Source organism: Tachyglossus aculeatus, chromosome 5 (genome assembly GCF_015852505.1).
Source record: "Tachyglossus aculeatus isolate mTacAcu1 chromosome 5, mTacAcu1.pri, whole genome shotgun sequence".
Classification (NCBI taxonomy): domain Eukaryota; kingdom Metazoa; phylum Chordata; class Mammalia; order Monotremata; family Tachyglossidae; genus Tachyglossus; species Tachyglossus aculeatus.
This window is the reverse complement of record NC_052070.1, coordinates 97,177,589-97,196,526: the sequence shown is the minus strand read 5'-3', so window position 1 is coordinate 97,196,526 and position 18,938 is coordinate 97,177,589. Positions and strand designations below refer to the sequence as shown.

The window sequence follows — 18,938 nt, the reverse complement described above, 5'->3', positions numbered from 1 at the left end:
GTACGACAGGGAATGTGTCTGATCTGATTATATTGCATCTTCCCTAGCATTTAGCACCGTACTTAGCATATTCATTCATTCATCGATTCAATCGTATATATTGAGCACTTACTGTTTGCAGAGCACTGTAGTAAGTTCTTTGGAGAGTACAATACAATAATAAACAGACACATTCCTTGCCCTCAATGAGCACATAATAGGGGCTTATCCAATTACTATGCAGGGTGTTGGGAAGGCTCTCAGGAAGCATCAGTTCAGATACGAGAATGTTTATTTAATTTATGCAAGATTCCTGGCATCTTTCTTGACCTTCATTTGGTTGTTTTCTACCACTCGAAGAAAGGATTCACTATCAAACCTCATCCTTGTGGGGCTGTTGGTTGCCTAGCTGTTGAACTCCTTCAGAAGGACCCGAATCCCACAGTACTCCTTCTCCAGGCTGGCCTCTGCCCTTGCATCTGGAACGCAGAGAACCTGAAAAATCTAAAGCTTATTTCAAACAGATGGGGTTTTAGAAGGCGTTTGTAAATCAAAAAAGGAGACTTATCCCTGTAACAGCTGACTCTCGCCCATCCCATCCCACCCCTCACCTCAATATTTGAGCACTCTATCTCAGAATTTTTGAGCGTCGGCTCTCGTTGACATTTTTTATGGATGTTTAAGACTCAGCTGGATCCGTCAGGCAAATTTCAAGTTTGCCTTACCCCTTACCATCCCCTTTCCCTCCCCAACCATCTTCTAAGAAATCCGAATCAGTAGGAGGCTCACAAATGACTGAGAGAGGTAGCAGGTGGTTACTTGGTTTGATGAGGGGTTGGTTCACCGTTCGGTGTTTCTTCAGATGCTATGTCTTCTCTCACCTCATTATGCTTCCTCCATCCTTAGGAAGTGAGGATTGTAGGGGCATTGAAAATATTTTGGAATGAAAGGACTGGAAATGCCAGAATGGCCCAAGAATCAAGCTAATTATATCTCTTTCTGAATAGAACTCATAAAGGTTGAGCTGGGCCCTGAAAATGCACCTTGTATGAGCCCAGGCAATGCAATTAAACTTGGAAAAAAATGAAATGAAACCAGGGAAAAATAAAAAGAAACAAGAGGTCCGCTTGGGTGAAATCTGTCATCTCTGGGTCTGTAATACCTTCAGTGAGAGGGGAAAAAAATGTAATGCAAACAAAACCCACTGAAGCCTCACCAGCCCTTCACTCAGATGAGCCTCCAACTTAATGATTTTCCCATCTCATTCAGGGAGAAATTAGTCACTAGGTATTGAGACAAAAGCAGGCAGGCTTCCAGCTCAATGAGGAATCCTTCCTGCTGAAGCTGAGTTATCTCTGAAATAATTAAAATGTCCATTGAAGTAGAAAATGTACCGTGTGATGTATTAACAAGATTTTGCATTTGTTAATTAGGCTGTCCCCAAGTCCTATAAGCTTGACCCCAATCTAGAAAAGGGTAAGGGGGATATTGGGAGTGTCAAAATCAATCAATCAGTGGTATTTATTGATTGCTTACTGTGCAGAGCTCTGTTCTAAGCACTTGGGAGATTACAATACAATTGAGTTGGTAGACATGTTCCCTGTCCACAAGGAGCTCACAGTTTAGGTAGCGGGGAGAGGAGAAGAGAGAGAAAAAGAGACATTAATATACATAAAAAATTATGGCTATGTAATAATAATGATGGCATTTATTAAGCACTTACCATGTGCAAACCACTGTTCTAAGCACTGGAGAGGTTACAAGGTGATCAGGTTGTCCCAAGGGGAGCTCACAGTCTTAATCCCCATTTTATATATGAGATAACTGAGGCATAGAGAAGTTGTGACTTGCCCACAGTCACACAGCTGACAGTTGGCAGAGCCGGGATTTGAACCCATGACCTCTGACTCCAAAGCCCATGCTCTTTCCACTGAGCCACACTGCTTCACAAGTGCTGTGGGGCTCAGGGTGGTGTGAATCAAGTTCTTGAAGATCCAAGGGCAGAGATGACGTGGAAGGGAGTGGGAGCAAAACAGGGGTTAATCAAGGCCGGCCTCTTGGAAAACATATGATTTTACTTTGAAGTTAGGGAGAGCTGTGGTCATCATCATCATCATCATCAATGATTTTTATTGAGTGTTTACTATGTCTGAGCACTTTACTGAGTGCTTGGAACAGTACCATACAACAGAGTTGCCAAATATTAAGGGGGAGGGAGGTTCAGACTAGAGGGAGATTGTGGGCAGGGGGTTGGTGGAGAGATACACAAGATGGAGGAACATTTTAAAGATGGTGTGACCAATTTCACGCTTAACAAAGACATATTCGGGGCAGAACTGGGTCCCCAACCTTGAGACACTGTATTAACTAGTAGACTGTAATCTCATTTGTCTGAATTAACAATCCCTTCGGTGAGCTGGCAGGAGGACTAGGATGCTTCAGTTTGTTAAAAAGAGGCAAAGGGTTAAGGGGGATTTGTTTGACACATCCCTTCCTCTGGCTGCAGGAAGATACCTTAAGCTTCATCACGGTTAAACCTTCCCCAACTTGCTGAATAGTTCAACTTTAGGGACATACAGGATGTTTACTGAAATGGCAACAAGGGGATCCCATAGGTCAGTCTCCCCCCACAGCCCTTGTCCTTTGCAGATTGACTTCCTTAAAGGGTCCAGTCCACCACTGGCAGCTGGAAGTGTTACCCTTATACCAATTATCTGACCCCAAAGACCAGTGAATTCCCCCTTTGATTATCCTAATGTGCTAATGTGGTTGCAGCACTTCTTGGCTTTCAATCTTGCCTATAGAGGGATGATTCAAGTGCTGGAAGGTGAACTAAGTGTGGCAAAATTGTCCTTAGATGCAGTTGTCCCCTTGAGATTGGAGAAAGGAATGCTGAAAGGCCTGGGGCTGGGGAGGACAGGGAAGATGCAGAGGGGCAGACATAAGCTTACTGTGGGCAGGGAATGCGTCTGTTTATTGTTATACTGTTCTCTCCCAAGCGCATAGTTCAGTGCTCTGCACACAGTAAGCACTTGATAAATATGATTTGAATGAATAAATGAAGGAATATACGTAAACCCAGAAGCGGAAGCTGACCCTTTGGTCCCTTTTACTTCCTGCAGTGATCCCCAGAGTGACGAAGCACTTGCTCTCTAACCCTGTGTTCACCTGCATCATCCTCGCGGCCTGCATGGAGATTGCTGTGGTTGCTGGCTTCGCTGCTTTCCTGGGGAAATACCTGGAGCAGCAGTTTAACCTCACCACTTCCTCTGCCAATCAGCTGCTGGGTGAGTGGTCTCACACTTGGGCTGGGGATTTCTTCGATTCACACGCCGGGGATGAGGGAAAGTGACCAGGTTTACTCTTATATGGGAGGGTTCTGGAAAGATACTTTGAGAAGCAGTGTGGCCTAGTGCAAACAGCATGGGCCTAGACGTCAGAGGACCTGAGTTCTAATCCCAGCTCTACCACTTGTCTCCTTTGTGATCTTGGGAAAGTCACTTCGCTTCCCTGTGCCTCAGTTTCCTCATCTGATAAAAGGAGATTTAATGCCTGTTCTCCCTTCCTCTTAGACTCAGAGACCCATCTGGGACAGGGACTGTGTCCAACCTGATTTATCTTGCATCTACCCCAGCACTTAGTTTATCACTTGGCACATAATAAAAATAATAATAAGTAATAATAATAATTATGGTATTTGTTAAGCCGTTACTATGTGCCAGGCACTGTACTAAGCCCTGGGGTAGATACAAGCAAATTGGGTTGGACACAGTCGCTATCCCATATGGAGTTCACAGTCTCAATCCCCATTTTACAGATGAGGTAACTGAGGCCCAGAGAAGTTAAGTGACTTGACCAAGGTCTCACAGCAGACAAGTGGTGGAGCCAGGATTAGAACTCATGACCTTCTGACTTATTCATTCATTCTTTCATTCAGTCGTATTTATTGAGCGCCTGCTGTGTGCAGAGCACTATACTAAGCACTTGGAAGGTACAATTCATGGACTCCCAGGTCCATGCTGTATCCACTATACCATGTTGCTTCGTAAAACAGTAGTAAGCACTTAACAGATATCATGATCATTACTGGAGTTAATGTCCTATCAACTGGTCAGGGTCACCGAGGGAATCCGTTGTCGTCTTAGCTGAAATCAACCCCTCCTGGACCTTTCCACAAATTTGCATGCACTCAGAATCATCTAGCCCGTCATTTTTTCTATACGCATGATTGTAACTCAGCATTCTAAAAGAATTATTAGCCAACAGAGAGTCAAACTGCCATAGAGACATCAGTGATGGCTGCCCCACAGGCCCTGGTATAGAAAAGATCCAGTGAGTGACAATTTTAATGGAAATCATTACCACAGGAAGTGACACAGGCCAGAAATATCAGTAGATTCAAGAGAGGTTTGGATAAATTCATGGACAAGAGTTTGAAGAAAGAAGCTTCAAGACTAAGCATGGACTAGTGGAAAGAGCATGGACCTGGGAGTCAAGAGTCAGAGGATCTAATCCCTGCTCTGCCACTTGTCAGCTGGGTAATCTTGGGCAAGTCACTTAACTTCTCTGTGTCTCAGTTTCCTCATACTTATAATGGGGAATTAAGGCTGTGAGCTCCATATGGGACATGGACTGTGTCCAACTTGATTATCCTGTATCTTCCCCAATGCTCAGTACAGTACTTGGCTCATGGTAAGTGCTTAACAAATACCACAAAAAAAGTTTATGGATGTAGAGGAAAAAGTTTGGGAAATTTAGTTGATCCAATCCTGGGTGGATATACAAATTGGCCACCATTATATGTTTTCTCCAAGCACCTCATTGTTAGTGTTGGAGATAGAATAATGGACTAGACACAATAATGGCATTGCTCTCAGGGTCTGATGTCTGTCTGTGGATTTTTGGGGCCATCCTGAAATGGAATTCAGACTTGGGTACATTGTTTGGAGCCTGGACCTGAAAAGAGTGTGTGTTTCCCAATGCACCTGTTGTTCTAAGACTCTAACTCCAAGACCCAGGAATATCTGGAGCTTTGCTCCACTGCTCCCTGCTCTCCCACTTACCCTAACAGGCTACAGAGGGAGATTTCCCTTCTTCACGGTCCCCAAGCCAAAGCTCTGCCTCAGGCCCTGGGCCTGCTAGAGTTATCTATTCGATTCTTCAAACTGTCCAGGGGAGGAGATTCCACATCCTTCTCGGGAAAGCCATTCCAGGATCTAAACCCTCTCCCGAGATTTTGGGGAGCGTCTGATATTGAGAGCACCCAACTCTGTAGCACATCTGTAAGCTTTTAATGCGCTTCTTGGCATGGGCACTAAAGGAGGGTATGAGAATCACTCAGAATATCTACAAGCTCAGGGCTTTGGAGGGCAGAGGCAAATTGAAGTGGTTTCAGCTCTGGAGAGGTAATAGCACAAGGCAATCAACCCATTGCTGCCTGACACAGCAAAGGTCTCCAGGAGATAGAAGGCAGAGTTTGTCTCTTCATTTAAACATTCTGCCCTTCTATGTTATCCTCACACACATATAACTTCTTCCCACTTAAACCTTCGGGAACTGAAGAACTTAGTCTATCACCTCCTGACCCACTTCCTTCCCTTCTTTAAATACTGATTTCCTTCCGGTCCAACTCAGCTGTTAACAGCCAGGCGTCCGTGCTAGAGAACAGCTCTTACTTTTGGATTGATTTGGAATAGATTCTTAACAAGGCCCTGCCTCTTAAATTCCAATTGTCTTCTAGGCCAGAGATAGGAGTCTCATCTTTCCCCCTTAACCCATGGCTTCTCCACAAGTTTGGATCAGCAGAGTGCCCAGTGTAGCAAGTACACACGATCCCTGCCCTCAAGGAGTTTACAATCCCAACTTGTGGGAAAGGCTCTTCCCGGAATCCCAAACATCCCAGCCATCAGGGCAACCATTTGCCTCTGATGGTTAGCTTCAGTCCATATTCACTAGAAAATTGGAAGCCCAGTTGCTGGATCTCTCTGGCAGTGGGGGCCCTGGAGCATACCACATTCGTCTGGGAGTAGACCCTGTTGATGGCTTTTGCAGGTTTAGAAGAGGGACATTTTCAAGCCGCACTAAAACCCCATTCACAGCACTGGGCAAAACCCCAAAGTCGTCAACAGATTGGACAGAGTTCAAAGAAGAGAAACAAAGATGATTAAGGAGCTAAAGGGATTGATTAATGAGGGAAGGTTAAAAGAGCTATAGCTGCATAAGTTAGCTTAAACAAGGACAGAATTTCGTGGGGAGTTATGGTAACTGTCTCCCAGTATTAGAAAGGTGCATACATCAAGGAGGGTAACTGTGGGCCTATAGGAAAGTGACTATAAAAGAGTTGTCCTCATCATTAACTTTTTATTCAAACTGGCCCTGGTCCATCTACTGTGGAAGAGTACTAGGATTTCTGCAAAAGTGGATTGGAATATCATCCCCCAATCTGAATTTAAGAATAACTCAGGGAAGCAATGTGGCCTATTGTAATGAGCCTGCACATTGGGTCAGAGAAACCGGGTTATAATCCCAGCCCTGCCATTTGTCTGTTGTGTGGCCTTGGGCAAGTCATTTAACTTATCTGTGCCTCAGTTCCTTCATCTGCAAAAATGGGGATACAAAACCTGTTCTCCCTCTTACTTAGACTGTGAATCTCGTGTGGAACCTGATTATCTTGTATCAACCTCAGAGCTTAGTACAGTGCTTGGAACATAATAAGATCTTAACAAATTCCATAATAATAATTGTGGTATTTGTTAAATGCTTACTACATGTCATTTGCTATACTGAGCACTGGGGTGGTTACAAGCAAGTCGGGTAGGACACAATCTCTGTCCCACGTGGGGCTCAGGGTCTCAATTCTCATTGTACATATGAGGTAACTGAGGCATACAAAAATGAAGTGACTTGTCCAAGGTCACACAGCAGATAAAAGGCAGAGCTAGAATTAGAACCCAGGACCTACTGACTCCCAGGTCCATGTTCTATCCATTACGCCACACTGTTTCTCTATTATTATTATTATAACTATCAATGAGAACTGCAGGGCCAGAATCCCAGACTGAGCCCCCTCCTTCCTCTCCCCTTCCTCCCCCTTCCCATCCCCCCGCCTTACCTCCTTCCCCTCCCCACAGCACCTGTATATATGTATATATGTTTGTACATATTTATTACTCTATTTTACTTGTACATATTTATTCTATTTATTTTATTTTGTCAATATGCTTTGTTTTGTTGTCTGTCTCCCCCTTCTAGACTGTGAGCCCGCTGTTGGGTAGGGACTGTCTCTATATGTTGCCAACTTGTACTTCCCAAGCGCTTAGTACAGTGCTCTGCACACCGTAAGCGCTCAATAAATACGAATGAACGAATGAATGAATGAAAACAGGCCCTGCTGTTCATTCTCAGTCTCCTTCGTGGGTTCCTCCTCCCGGTCCCATCCTCTTACTTGAAGGGGTTCCTCAAGAGTCAGTTCTTGGTCCCCTTCTGTTCTCTATCTACACTCACTACCTTGGTGAACTCATTCACTTCCAGGGCTTCAACTATCATCTCTATGCTGATAACACCCAAATCTACATCTCTGCCCCTGCTCTCTCTCCCTCCCCCAAGGCTCGCATTTCCTCCTGCCTTCAGTACATCTCCAACTGGATTCATTCATTCATTCATTCATTCATTCAATCATATTTATTGAGCACTTACTGTGTGCAGAGCACTGTACTAAGCGCTTGGGAAGTACAAGTTGGAATAATAATTGTGGTATTTGTTAAATGGAACCTGGAATCTGGATGTCTGCCCGCCATCTAAAATTCAGTATGTCCAAGACTGAACTCCTTATCTTCCCTCCCAAACCCTGTCCTCTCCCTGACTTTTCTGGCACTGTAGACGGCGCTACAATCCTTCCTGTCTCACTAGCTTGCAACCTTGGTGTCATCCTCGACTCCGCTCTCTCGTTCACCCCACACATCCAATCTGTCACCCAAACCTGCCAGTCTCACCTCCACAACACCGCCAAGATCTGCCCTTTCCACTCCATCCAAACCTCTACCTTGCTGGTTCAGTCTCTCATCCTATCCCTACTGGATTACTGCAACAGCCTCCTCTCTGATATCCCATCCACCTGTCTCTCCCCACTTCAGTCTATATTTCACGCTGCTGCCTGGATGGTCTTTGTGCAGAAACTCTCTGGGCATGTTACTCCCCTCCTCAAAAATCTCCAGTGGCTACCAGTCAACCTACGCATCAAGCAAAAACTCCTCACTCTCGGCTTCAAGGTTCTCCATCATCTCGCCCCCTCCTACCTCACCTCCCTTCTCTCCTTCTACAGCCCAGCCCGCACCCTCCGCTCCTCTGCCGCTAACCTCCTCACTGTACCTCATTCTCGCCTGTCCCACCATCGACCCCCAGCACATGTCTTCCCCCTGGCCTGGAATGCCCTCCCTCCGCACATCCACCAAGCTAGCTCTCTTCCACCCTTCAAAGTCCTACTGAGAGCTCACCTCCTCCAGGAGGACTTCCTAGCCTGAGCCTCCTTTTTCCTCTCCTCCTCTCCATCCCCCCCGCCCTACTTCCTTCCCTCCCCACAGCACTTGTATATATTTGTACAGATTTATTACTCTATTTATTTTACTTGTACATATTTACTATTCGATTTTGTTAATGATGTGCATATAGCTATAATTCTATTTGTTCTGATGATTTTGACACCAATCTACTTGTTTTGTTTTATTGTCTGTCTCCCCCCTCTAGACTGTGAGCCTGTTGTTGGGTAGGGACCATCTCTATATGTTGCCGACTTGTACTTCCCAAGCGCTTAATACAGTGCTGTGCATACAGTAAGTGCTCAGTAAATACAATTGAATGAATGAATGAATGAAAACAGGAGGCTTAGAAAAGCAACGTCGACCAAGATTTCTCAAGGAGTTCTCCTAATCGCCCTCTGTTTTGCCATTTCTTGTGGTGACAGAGTTGTGGAAGCCACTTCTCCAGAAGCCATCCAGACCTGCACAGAGATCTACCTACCTTCAAACGTTATTAAAATCACATCTCCCACAAGAAGCCTTCCCCAACTAACCCTCATTTCTCCTACTCCCTCTCCCTGCTGCATCATCCTCGCACTTGGATTTGTACATTTTATTTACCCCACCCTCAGCCCCACAGCACTTATATACATATCCATAACTTATTTTAATGTTTGTCTCCCCCTCTAGACTCTAAACTCATTGTGAGCAGGGAACATGTCTACCCACTCTATTATCTTGTACTCTCCCAAATGCTTAGTACAGCACTTTGCACACAGTAAGTACTCAGTAAATACCATTGATTGATTGATTGATCAAGGCCTCAGCCTGCAGCCGATTGATTCTCCTACTGCAAGGGGTAGCAGATGAGTGAGCTGGGAATTTCTTACATGGATCACTACAATCTCACATTTCCTCTAGCCTACAGATAGATGGCTTTGCAGCCGGCACCTCTAGCTCAATCTATCTCATATTAACACCCAAGCCAACTCTCCACCCAACTTCCCCATTGCAATTGCCAGCAAAAATTATTTAATGAATCAGTGCTATTTACTGACTGCTTACTGTGGACAGAGCACTATACTATTTGGGAGAATATATTAAAATGGAGTTGGTAGACTAAAGTGTACTATCCTCTCTGTCCCATAAGCCTTGATTCTTGGTATTATCCTAGACCCATTGTTCCCCTTCAGTTCTCACAGAAGCAGTGTGGCCTGTTGTATAGACCATGCACATGGGAGTCAGAAGGGCCTGTGTTCTAACCCTGGTTCCACCACTTTTCTGCTGTGAGACCTTGGGAAAGTCACTTCTCAAACTACAACTGTGAGCCCTATGTGGACCAGGGACTGTGTCCAATCTGATTATCTTGTACCTATTCCAGGGCTTAGTACAGTGCCTGGAACATAGCGCTTAACAAATACCACAGTCATTATCTTTATATTATTTATTTGCTAAATCCTGTCAGTTTTGGTACCCTGGCATGTTCTGGATCCAGCTCTTCCTCTCCATCTCCACAGCCACCCTGATCCATATGCTTGTTACAGACTTCCATCTCAACCACCTCACTGACTGCTCTTCTTGCCTTCAGTGTTTCCCCTCTCTAGTCTATCCTTCACTCTGCTTCCCTGATAAGTTTTCTAAAATGTAGCTATGCACACATCTCCCCATTTCTCAACTTTCAGTAGATAAGCATTCCAATCTGTATCAAGCAAAAGCTCTTGACCACTGCCTTAAGAGCTGCTCTGTCAGCTCTTCCCCCACAATAACCCAGCTTGCATTCTTTGTTTCTTCCAAGCTAATTTTGCTCTGTTGTTCTCTTCTCTTCCACCTTCCGCCCTTAGATCACCACCCTTCTTCCTGACTGAAATTCTCTCTGACTTCATCTCCACCCGACCACAGTTCCTCCCCCTTTCAAAGCTTTCTTGAAATACTACCTTCTATAGGAGGCATTTCTTGATCAATTTTTCTTCTCGTCGGCTCCCACCCCCTCAATTGCCCTCTCAATTATCATCTCAACAATTATGCACACATAGCAGCCTGTATCACTTGTTCCCATATTCATTCATTCATTCATTCAATCATATTTATTGAGCGCTTACTGTGTGCAGAGCACTGTACTAAGCACTTGCGAAGTACAAGTTGGCAACATATAGAGACGGTCCCTACCAAACAACGGGCTCACAGTCTAGAACCGTATCAGTTTACATATTCTACTATTTAGATATTTGTTCACCTACCTACCTTTCCATTATTATTTTCCTCTTCTAAGTAATTTGTACTCTATCTCAGCCATTCAATTGGAAACTCCTGTAAGACAGGGACTGTGTCTTTTCCAATAATTTTACTTACTCGAATGCTTAGCAGAGAGTAGGTATTCAGTAAATACTATGGGTTGATGTCTCTCAAAAGCAAGAAAAACAACTCCAGTACCTGGTTTTAGAAATTGATAGGCTACAACAGGAAATATCAACCCTTACATAAAACATGAAAAGGTAATCTGATAGACAATCTAGGAAAATAACAAAGTTGGTTCTGCAGCCTTGCAGATCACTAATCTCCCAGAGAGAAAAACTATTCATCGAGTGAGCAATCATTCTGGATTCACTTATTATCATTATTTGATTATTATTATCATCATTATTATTATCACAGTTATTGTACTTGTTAAGTGCACAGTACTTGGCACATAGAAAATGCTTACCAAGTACCATAATTATTCTATACCAAGCACTGTACTAAGCACTGGGGCAGATACAGGATAATCAGGTTGGAACAGTTCTCCTTCCACCTGAGACTCAAAGTCTAAGTATGTATCTCATGTCTTATGGAGTAAATGGAGTTGTTGTTTTTTTATTTTAAAAGTGGACTTGTAAATTCTAGGATCTTTTAATGAAGTCTGAAGAATTGAATGAATCACCTCTTTGCTATGGTTGGTACATTATAATGTGTTAGCTCCATCACTGGAACTCTTGTCATTAAGCGTAAACTATTTCTGGAGAAATATATTTGTTCTTTGGGGCTCATATGCCCTGACTGTCAGCTTTCTAGTTCCTCCAGAAACAATCTCTGATCCTTTCTTTCCCTTCTAGGCATGACTGCTATTCCATGTGCGTGTCTGGGGATCTTCTTGGGAGGCCTCCTCGTGAAGAAGCTCAGTCTTTCTGCTCTAGGAGCCATTCGAATGGCCATGTTAGTTAACTTGGTGTCCACGGCTTGTTACGTCTCTTTCCTGTTCCTGGGCTGTGACACAGGGCCTGTGGCTGGGGTTACTGTTCCCTATGGAAACAAGTGAGTACTGGGGGAACATGGACAGGGTGGTGTCCCATGGGGAAGAGAAAATCTAAGGGAGTCAGCATGGCCTAATGGAAAAAACATGGGATTGGGAGTTAGGGGTCTATGTTCTAATCCTGGCTCTGCCACTCACCTTGTGGTGTAACCTTGGGCTAGCCACTTGACTTTGCTGTGCCTCTGTTTCCTCCTCTGTAAAATGGAGATTTAAGACCTGTTTTCCCTCCCTCTTTGATTGAGAGCCCCATTTGGGATTTGATTATCTTGTATCTACCCCAGCACTTGGTACAGTACTTGGCACATAGTTAGTGCTTAACAAATCCCTCAGTGATTCTTATTATTCTTACCTATCTGATGGTGTTATCTGATGGTGTAGAGAGCAGCTACTCAAGTCTTTGAAGCAGAACCCCATCCCCAATCATAACAACAGAGAACAACATCAAAAGGCATTATCATGGCCCATGCTCACTAGCCCACTCCGTTTTCTCTACTTCTCTGAGATGTAAAATGGCAGTCAGGAGCAGTTCCCAGTAAATGACTTTGCATGGGAATTTGACCTCAAATGGGTAAACAAACAAATCTTTACCTATAAACTGATTGGACTTCTGACTTGCTTGTTTCAACCTGTGCTTTCAATCAAATAGCACTTGCCCACTATTCTTGCAGGTCCCAATCTTTTGGGTGAGGTTAGGCTGCGCTTTAATGTAATCGGGCCCTAGTCCAATGCCGTTCATTTTTGTCCATGGTTCGGAGGTCTTGGGCCCCAGAGGCTGTGGAAGACAGAGAACTTGAGTTTTAATCCTGGCTCTACCACTTGCCTCCTGTGTGACCTTGGGCAAGTCATATAACTTCTCTGGGCCTCCGTTTTCTCATTTGTAAAAGGAGGATTCAATTATCTGTTCTTGTTCCTACTTAAACTGTTTGTCCAAATAAGACAAGGACCACATATTTTATCTACCCCAGTGCTATGTGTAGTGCTTGGCACTACATTAATCACCTTGGGCTCTACCACCCTTCCAGAGCTATGGTGAACCTGTTCATGTGACTGATCACATCCCCTTCCTACTAACAGAAGACAGTACTGAGGGTGCAGGTGTATCATATCTTTATTTGTTAGTTATTTTCTATCGGCTCATTTCTTCTCCCCCTGGGCATAACTGATATGCATAAAAATATAATACACATAGGGAAGAAAATAAGAAAAAGCATACAAATCCCACCACACAGATGAAGCTGTAAAATAATTGTGACTGTGGAGCGCTCTCTAAAGTCTAGGATTTTTTGTCTCTTCAGATAGCCAGTTCATCCATCAATCACTCAGTCAGTGGTATTTATTGAGTGCTTACTGTGTGCAGAGCACTGTACTAAGCACTTGGGAAATTACAGTACAATAGTTGGAAGACACGATCCCTGCCCACAGTAGGCTTACAGTCTTCAGGGAATATGTTGTAGGGAGGAGATATAAGTCAGGGAAGACCTTCTGCAGGAGATGTGATCTCAGAAGGGCTTCATTGCTTGGTCTGCTGGATGTGAAGGGAGACAGAGTTCTGGGTAATAAGGAGGAAGTGAGGAGGGGGTAGATGGTTGATGAAGCTAGAGAAAGGGAAAATGAGTAGGTTGGTGTTAGAGAAGGGAGGTGACCCTTCCCTCAAGTTGCTGACAGTAGCAGCCAGAGTTTTGATGCGACGTATGCGATTGCTTTGTCTGAACAGGTCAGATCCGCGTCATTGTTGACAATGTTCTCCTGGACTCTGACAAGGGTTTTTCCTTGTATCTCTGATCTCTTCACAGCCCTCTAGAATGTCCTTTTCCATGACTGGACTTCCTGGAGGTGGCAACACCCTAAGTCAGTGCCCCCATTCCTTCCCTTTGGCTTTTACAGAACTGTTTTTGACTTGCGATGGAGATGTTTGTTGGGTGCAACTCACCTAGGACCTAAAATTATTCTCTGAGAGTAGGTTAGTCCCTCTGGGTGGGGACTGAACAAGTTTATGCCTGTCCAGGGGAGGAGCATTAGGACATGCCCATGGAGGGTACTGCCCCCTAAAGGTCTGAAAGGCAAGGCTCCTTCCAAGGAGAGGGCAGACAAGGGTTCCTTGAATCTAGTTCTTCACAGGAAAGAAGGAAGGATGGAGAAAAAGAGGACTTTGACCTCCTCCCCACACCCTCTTCTCACCAATTCATTGTTTGCAGTAGATGCCCAAATATTCATGGACCGAATGAACATGTTCATTTTCTTGCGGAAACTAGCTGGATTACTTGGGGCTTTGTTTTTTTCTCTCTCTTCCAGTTCAACACCTGGTGTAGCCCTGAACCCGTATTCCCCATGCAATAATAACTGTGAATGCCAAACCGATTCCTTCACGCCAGTTTGTGGAGCCGACGGGATCACCTATCTGTCTGCCTGCTTTGCTGGCTGCAACAGCACGGTAATTGTGGTTTATTCTCCAGTGAGGGGGAATGGCGATGGGAGGGATGGGGAAAGAGTCCAGAATGGGAAGCTGTCTGGGAATTGAAGTGACTAGGGTGGCCTGACTCCTGACCTAAGAATCACCTTCTCCAAGAATAGAAAAAATGCATTTAAAAGTGTCTCTTTTGGATAATTTTCCCCAACTACCATTCTCTTTTAATTAGGAGCTTCCTCAAGGGGATGGAAATACTATTCAGGTTTTAAGAATAGTCTTTATCCAGGATCCAGATAACTTAGAAGAACTTACGCTGATATCTGTAGCCCAAAAATGCAATGGGAGCTATTTACCAATCAGCCGATCAATCAGTGGTATTTATTGGACACTTACTGTGTACAGAGTACTGTATTAAGTGCTTGGAGGGGAGTACAATACAATAAAGTGGTAAACATGATCCCTGCCTTCAAGCAACTTAAATTAGATGGTAGATTTGGGGGCTGTGGCATTTGCAATCTTTTTTACTGGTTTCCTCTGTCCCCTTGTTGTCTTCATCGATACTAGAGGTTCCAGCCTCCGGCTGTGGGCCCTCTTCAAGATTTTCCTCTCTTCCTTTGCCCTATAAGGCACTTTCCGTAACTCCCCTGGTTTAGGGTTGTTGGCAGGGAGGGGGAGTGGAGCAGAATTAATTTCTTGTCCCTGTTTCACTCAGCCTTGCCTCTGCAATAAATATTATTCCTGTCACCTACCTCAGGGCTATCCACAGGCAAATAAAGGACATCCTCTTTTCCTGGTTCCCACCTGCCACTGCTGGACTTAAGTCTGGGAAAACCACCCTAGCTTTTCCAAGAATAGATCTGTCCTTCAAAACCTTCCACAACCCCTATAATATCCCTAAGCTTGGTGACATAGAATAGATTGAATCTACTCTTAGAGCTGTCCTTCAGTTCGAAGATAATGCTAGCCAAAGATAAAATAGCCATTGGGCCTCCTATCTCGACCTCTGCTTTATTCCAATGCTGAAAGGAAAGGGTTAAATAGTAGGAACGTGATTGGCAGGTTTAAGTGATTGTGAGAAGCATTGCATAAATCACTAGCACTATATTCTGTTCCTCCGTGTAAATTCTAAGTCCTAAAGTTTCAGTACAAAGGCTTGTTGTTCATTCTTGGGAGAATTTATCATCGTCAGATCCATCCTTATTCTCTGGATAGTGAGTTCATTATGGGCCGGGAACATATCTGCTAATTCTGTTGTACTCTCCCAAGCACTTAATCCAGTGCTCTGCACGTAGTAAGTGCTCAATAAATACCACTGATTGATTGATTCATTGATTGATTTCCCCACCTGTTTCTCCTGAGAGGAGAGGATAAACCTTTCCTCTCCTTATTTCCCCTCCCCTCCTCCTCTCCTCCTTGTTCTTTATAATCACTCTTTTCTCCTCATCACTACTTTGATGTGGGGCAGAGTCTAAGAAGATCAATAAATGCTAGGCAGCAATAGGAGGAACATAAAAACAAAAACAAAAGGGAGAGTTTGGTCACTATAAAATTGTGGTGCAGATATACCTGAACTATAGCACTGTTTTAAAGAAGGACACACTAGGGTGGTAGAAAGTACAGAGAAGGGCAAACAAGGTCATCGGGGAGAGAGAGAGCAACTTCCATAATAAGCCTGGGGACGATGTAGACCTTCATAAAACCATGATGGGTCTGGGTAGGGTCAACCAGAATTGCTATTTACCAGATCCCACACCACCAGAGCAAAGGGATAACTCACTAACGTTTGAAAAGGTTAAAGGAAACACATCTTCCTATACCAAGTGGTATGCATATGAACTTATCCATCTATCAATCAATCAATCTATTAATGGTGTCTATTGAGTGCCTGTTAAGTGTAGAAGACAGTAATTAGTGTTTGGTAGAGTGCACTATAACCAAAAGACACAGTTCTCGCCCCCAGGGATTTTACAGTCAAGTGGATTAATATTGAAATGAAATCTTACCTTGTTACCAGAAGAGACTTATGCAGGTGGGAAACATGAAGAAACTCCAGAGGAATTTGTTCAATTTAGGGACCGGAGACTCATGATGACCTACTAGAGGAAGAGTTAAAAATGTAGAGGTAAAAGTTAGGAATATAAAATGGCTACACTATAATTCAATAGAATGGATGTCAAAAAGGACAATCATCACATAATTGGATGCAAAACACTGGTCCTATCCTTGGTTCTATCCTTGTAGTCAGGAAATGTGTCTATCAATTCTGTTACATTGTACTCTCAGAGGCACTTAGTACAGTGTTCTGTACATAGTAAGTGTTCAATAAATGTGATTGATTGATTGATTGGTTGGTTGTTCTATTGCTAGCCAACTGGGGAGGGGAATGACAAAGCAATGACATCCTGAATCAGAAAAGGAAGAAATAGAGCTGATTTGTTTCTATTTTATTTTAATTAAGCTTTTTGATTATTTAACCTTTGCATTGCTTCCTTTATTAACATTTCCCAACAAGGAAGATGGATGAGAGGGTGGGGGGAAAGTGATTTTAAGATTTGATTAAAAAGCAATTTTTTAGGTGACTGAAAATGAAAGAAAAAGGATCGAGCATTGACTTGAATAAAAACACTCACGTTATGATTTTCCGTGACAACAATTCCATTAAAATTTTAATATCGGAAGAATTATATTGTAAATTAGTCTTTGTTATTGTCTTGTTGCCGGAATTAAATTGACTCAATATATAGTGCTGTCCTGAGACTAAAGTCTCTGTTTCAAAAATTCACCGACCAAAAAAAAAATATTGGGGGATGGGGGTGGCATTTTTCCTGATCTTGCATGTTTGGAGGGTCTGATTAAATAAAAGCCTAACTGGGTATAGTGACTGCTTTCAGTTGCTGAAACAGCAAAGCAGCAGAATCCAATTACCCCGATCTGCTTTCCCCCCCTTTATTTGCAAAACTGTATTGCATTAAGACTCCCCAGCTTCGAGTCCAATGATTTATTTTTCCCCAACACTCTCCAGAGGGGCACGCTTTCTCCAGCCTGAGGAAAGGCTAATTGGAATAGATATAGGAGGGAGAACGCTGTCAACTCACCCCTTCAAGAGCAAAGGACAAGTGAGAGCCAGTCTCAAGTGTTAGGGATAGCGAGGTTCCCAGGGCAGGGCACCATGTCAGACTCTGAGGCAGCCGAGGGAGAAGGACCCTCGAGAGGAAACTGCAGTGACGGTCATGGTTTCCATGACAACAACTGTCACAGCCCTCTCCACTCCTCACACCAGCCCCGGGGCCATTGGAATCATGTCTGTTTGCTTAGTTTTATACCTGACAGACTATCCCCTGTTTGGATTTGAAGGAGCAGGGTTCGACATAGGAGTGCTCAATGTTTTTGAGTCCCATCGGTAGTTCTGAGTGGCCATTGGTGGCACTAGGAAATGCCAGACTTCCCATTGCCAGCCTGGAAGCACACAGGTTACCAACGTTTCATTAAGGATGTAATTCAATAAAATGTCATAATTTAGCACTATATTTTCCCTCCCAAGTCCCTGTCGTACAGCATCGCTTCTGAACCCCTGGGTGGAGTGAAAGGAGCAGGGCTGGCAGGAACGTGGGAGTTTAAAAATAAAAAAAGAGAACTAAAGGTGCCCAATGCGGTATCAGACTGGGGATAGCTCAGCTTTTAACCAGGTCAGATCTGTGGCCACCCTAGTTGGTGACCACTGACTCTGCCCTCTGGCCAGAAATGGGAGCCACCTTTTAGAGGCATGCCAACAGGGTAGTCTTTGGTGGCCTTTGGCTTTGCTAAAGTCCCCCCGACCCTCCAGACCCTGCACCAAGCTTGAACTGGTTCTGCCCTGCTTGAATAGGTTTTAGGACCACCAGACTGCCAGCAAGAAGACAGTCAAGTGGCCTGTAGACCCATTCACCAGCCTCCACCGTGCTTGATTTTCAAGCTTGTGATGTTTAGCACCTCTAACTGACCGGGCTACTTTCAATCTTCCTTCTCTGGCCCTCTTTTAGCTTGTATTTGGATCTTGACTCTCTTTTGTTTCCCTTTGGTTTTTTCCTGTTTGCGGTACAATTCCAGCGTGGCTGAGTATCTGAAGATCCCTGCTTCCTGAAGGCTTTGTGTTAGATATCTTGGCCGGACATGGAGATTCCATTTAGAAAATCGGAATGTTCTAATTGGGAAGTCACGTGGGCTATTGGAGAGAGCATGGCCTGGGAGTCAGAGCACCTGGTTTCCAATTCTGGCTCTGCCACTTCATTCATGTATTCAATTGTATTTCTTAAGCGCTTACTGTGTGCACTTACCTGCTGTGTGACCTTGGGCAAATCACTTAACTTCTCTGTGCCTTAGTTTCCTCAACTGTAAAATGGGGATTCAATACCTATTCTCCCTCCTACATAGACTGTGAGCCTCGTGTGGGACAGGGACTGCTTCTGACCTGATTAACTTGTATCTACCCCAGACACAGACAGACATAAGAACATAAACCCTGAACAATGTCATTAGTACATCTAGCCAATTGTTTCGTCTTCAACAGTAGCAATGGAGTGTTTAGAGGAACCATATAATGATTGTCACTTTGAATATCCACCCAGGATTGGGCCATCTAAACTTCTGAAACTTTCCACTCTATATCCATAACCATTTTTTATGGTTATTTGTTAAATGTTTGCTATGTACCAGGCACTTGGATAGATAACGATATTCACGTTGGACACAATCCATGGTCCACTTGGAGTTTACA

General features: G+C 44.0%; 1 protein-coding gene and 1 long non-coding RNA gene across 3 annotated transcripts in view; one reads left to right on the top strand and one right to left on the bottom strand.

Moving 5' to 3' along the window:
* Positions 1 to 18,938, top strand: part of SLCO3A1 (solute carrier organic anion transporter family member 3A1) — a 344,892-nt gene that overhangs the window by 303,769 nt on the left and 22,185 nt on the right. For both annotated transcript variants that reach the window (XM_038747216.1, XM_038747215.1), the window contains exons 5-7: positions 3,102 to 3,266; positions 11,582 to 11,780; positions 14,071 to 14,209. In XM_038747216.1, the coding sequence (XP_038603144.1) occupies positions 3,102 to 3,266; positions 11,582 to 11,780; positions 14,071 to 14,209 (503 nt within the window). The remainder of the gene's footprint in view (positions 1 to 3,101; positions 3,267 to 11,581; positions 11,781 to 14,070; positions 14,210 to 18,938) is intronic.
* Positions 299 to 17,360, bottom strand: LOC119928713. The gene is made up of 3 exons (XR_005451103.1): positions 17,281 to 17,360; positions 16,189 to 16,281; positions 299 to 489 (listed from the first exon to the last, which is right to left on the bottom strand). It is a non-coding gene; the product is annotated as an uncharacterized LOC119928713 (long non-coding RNA).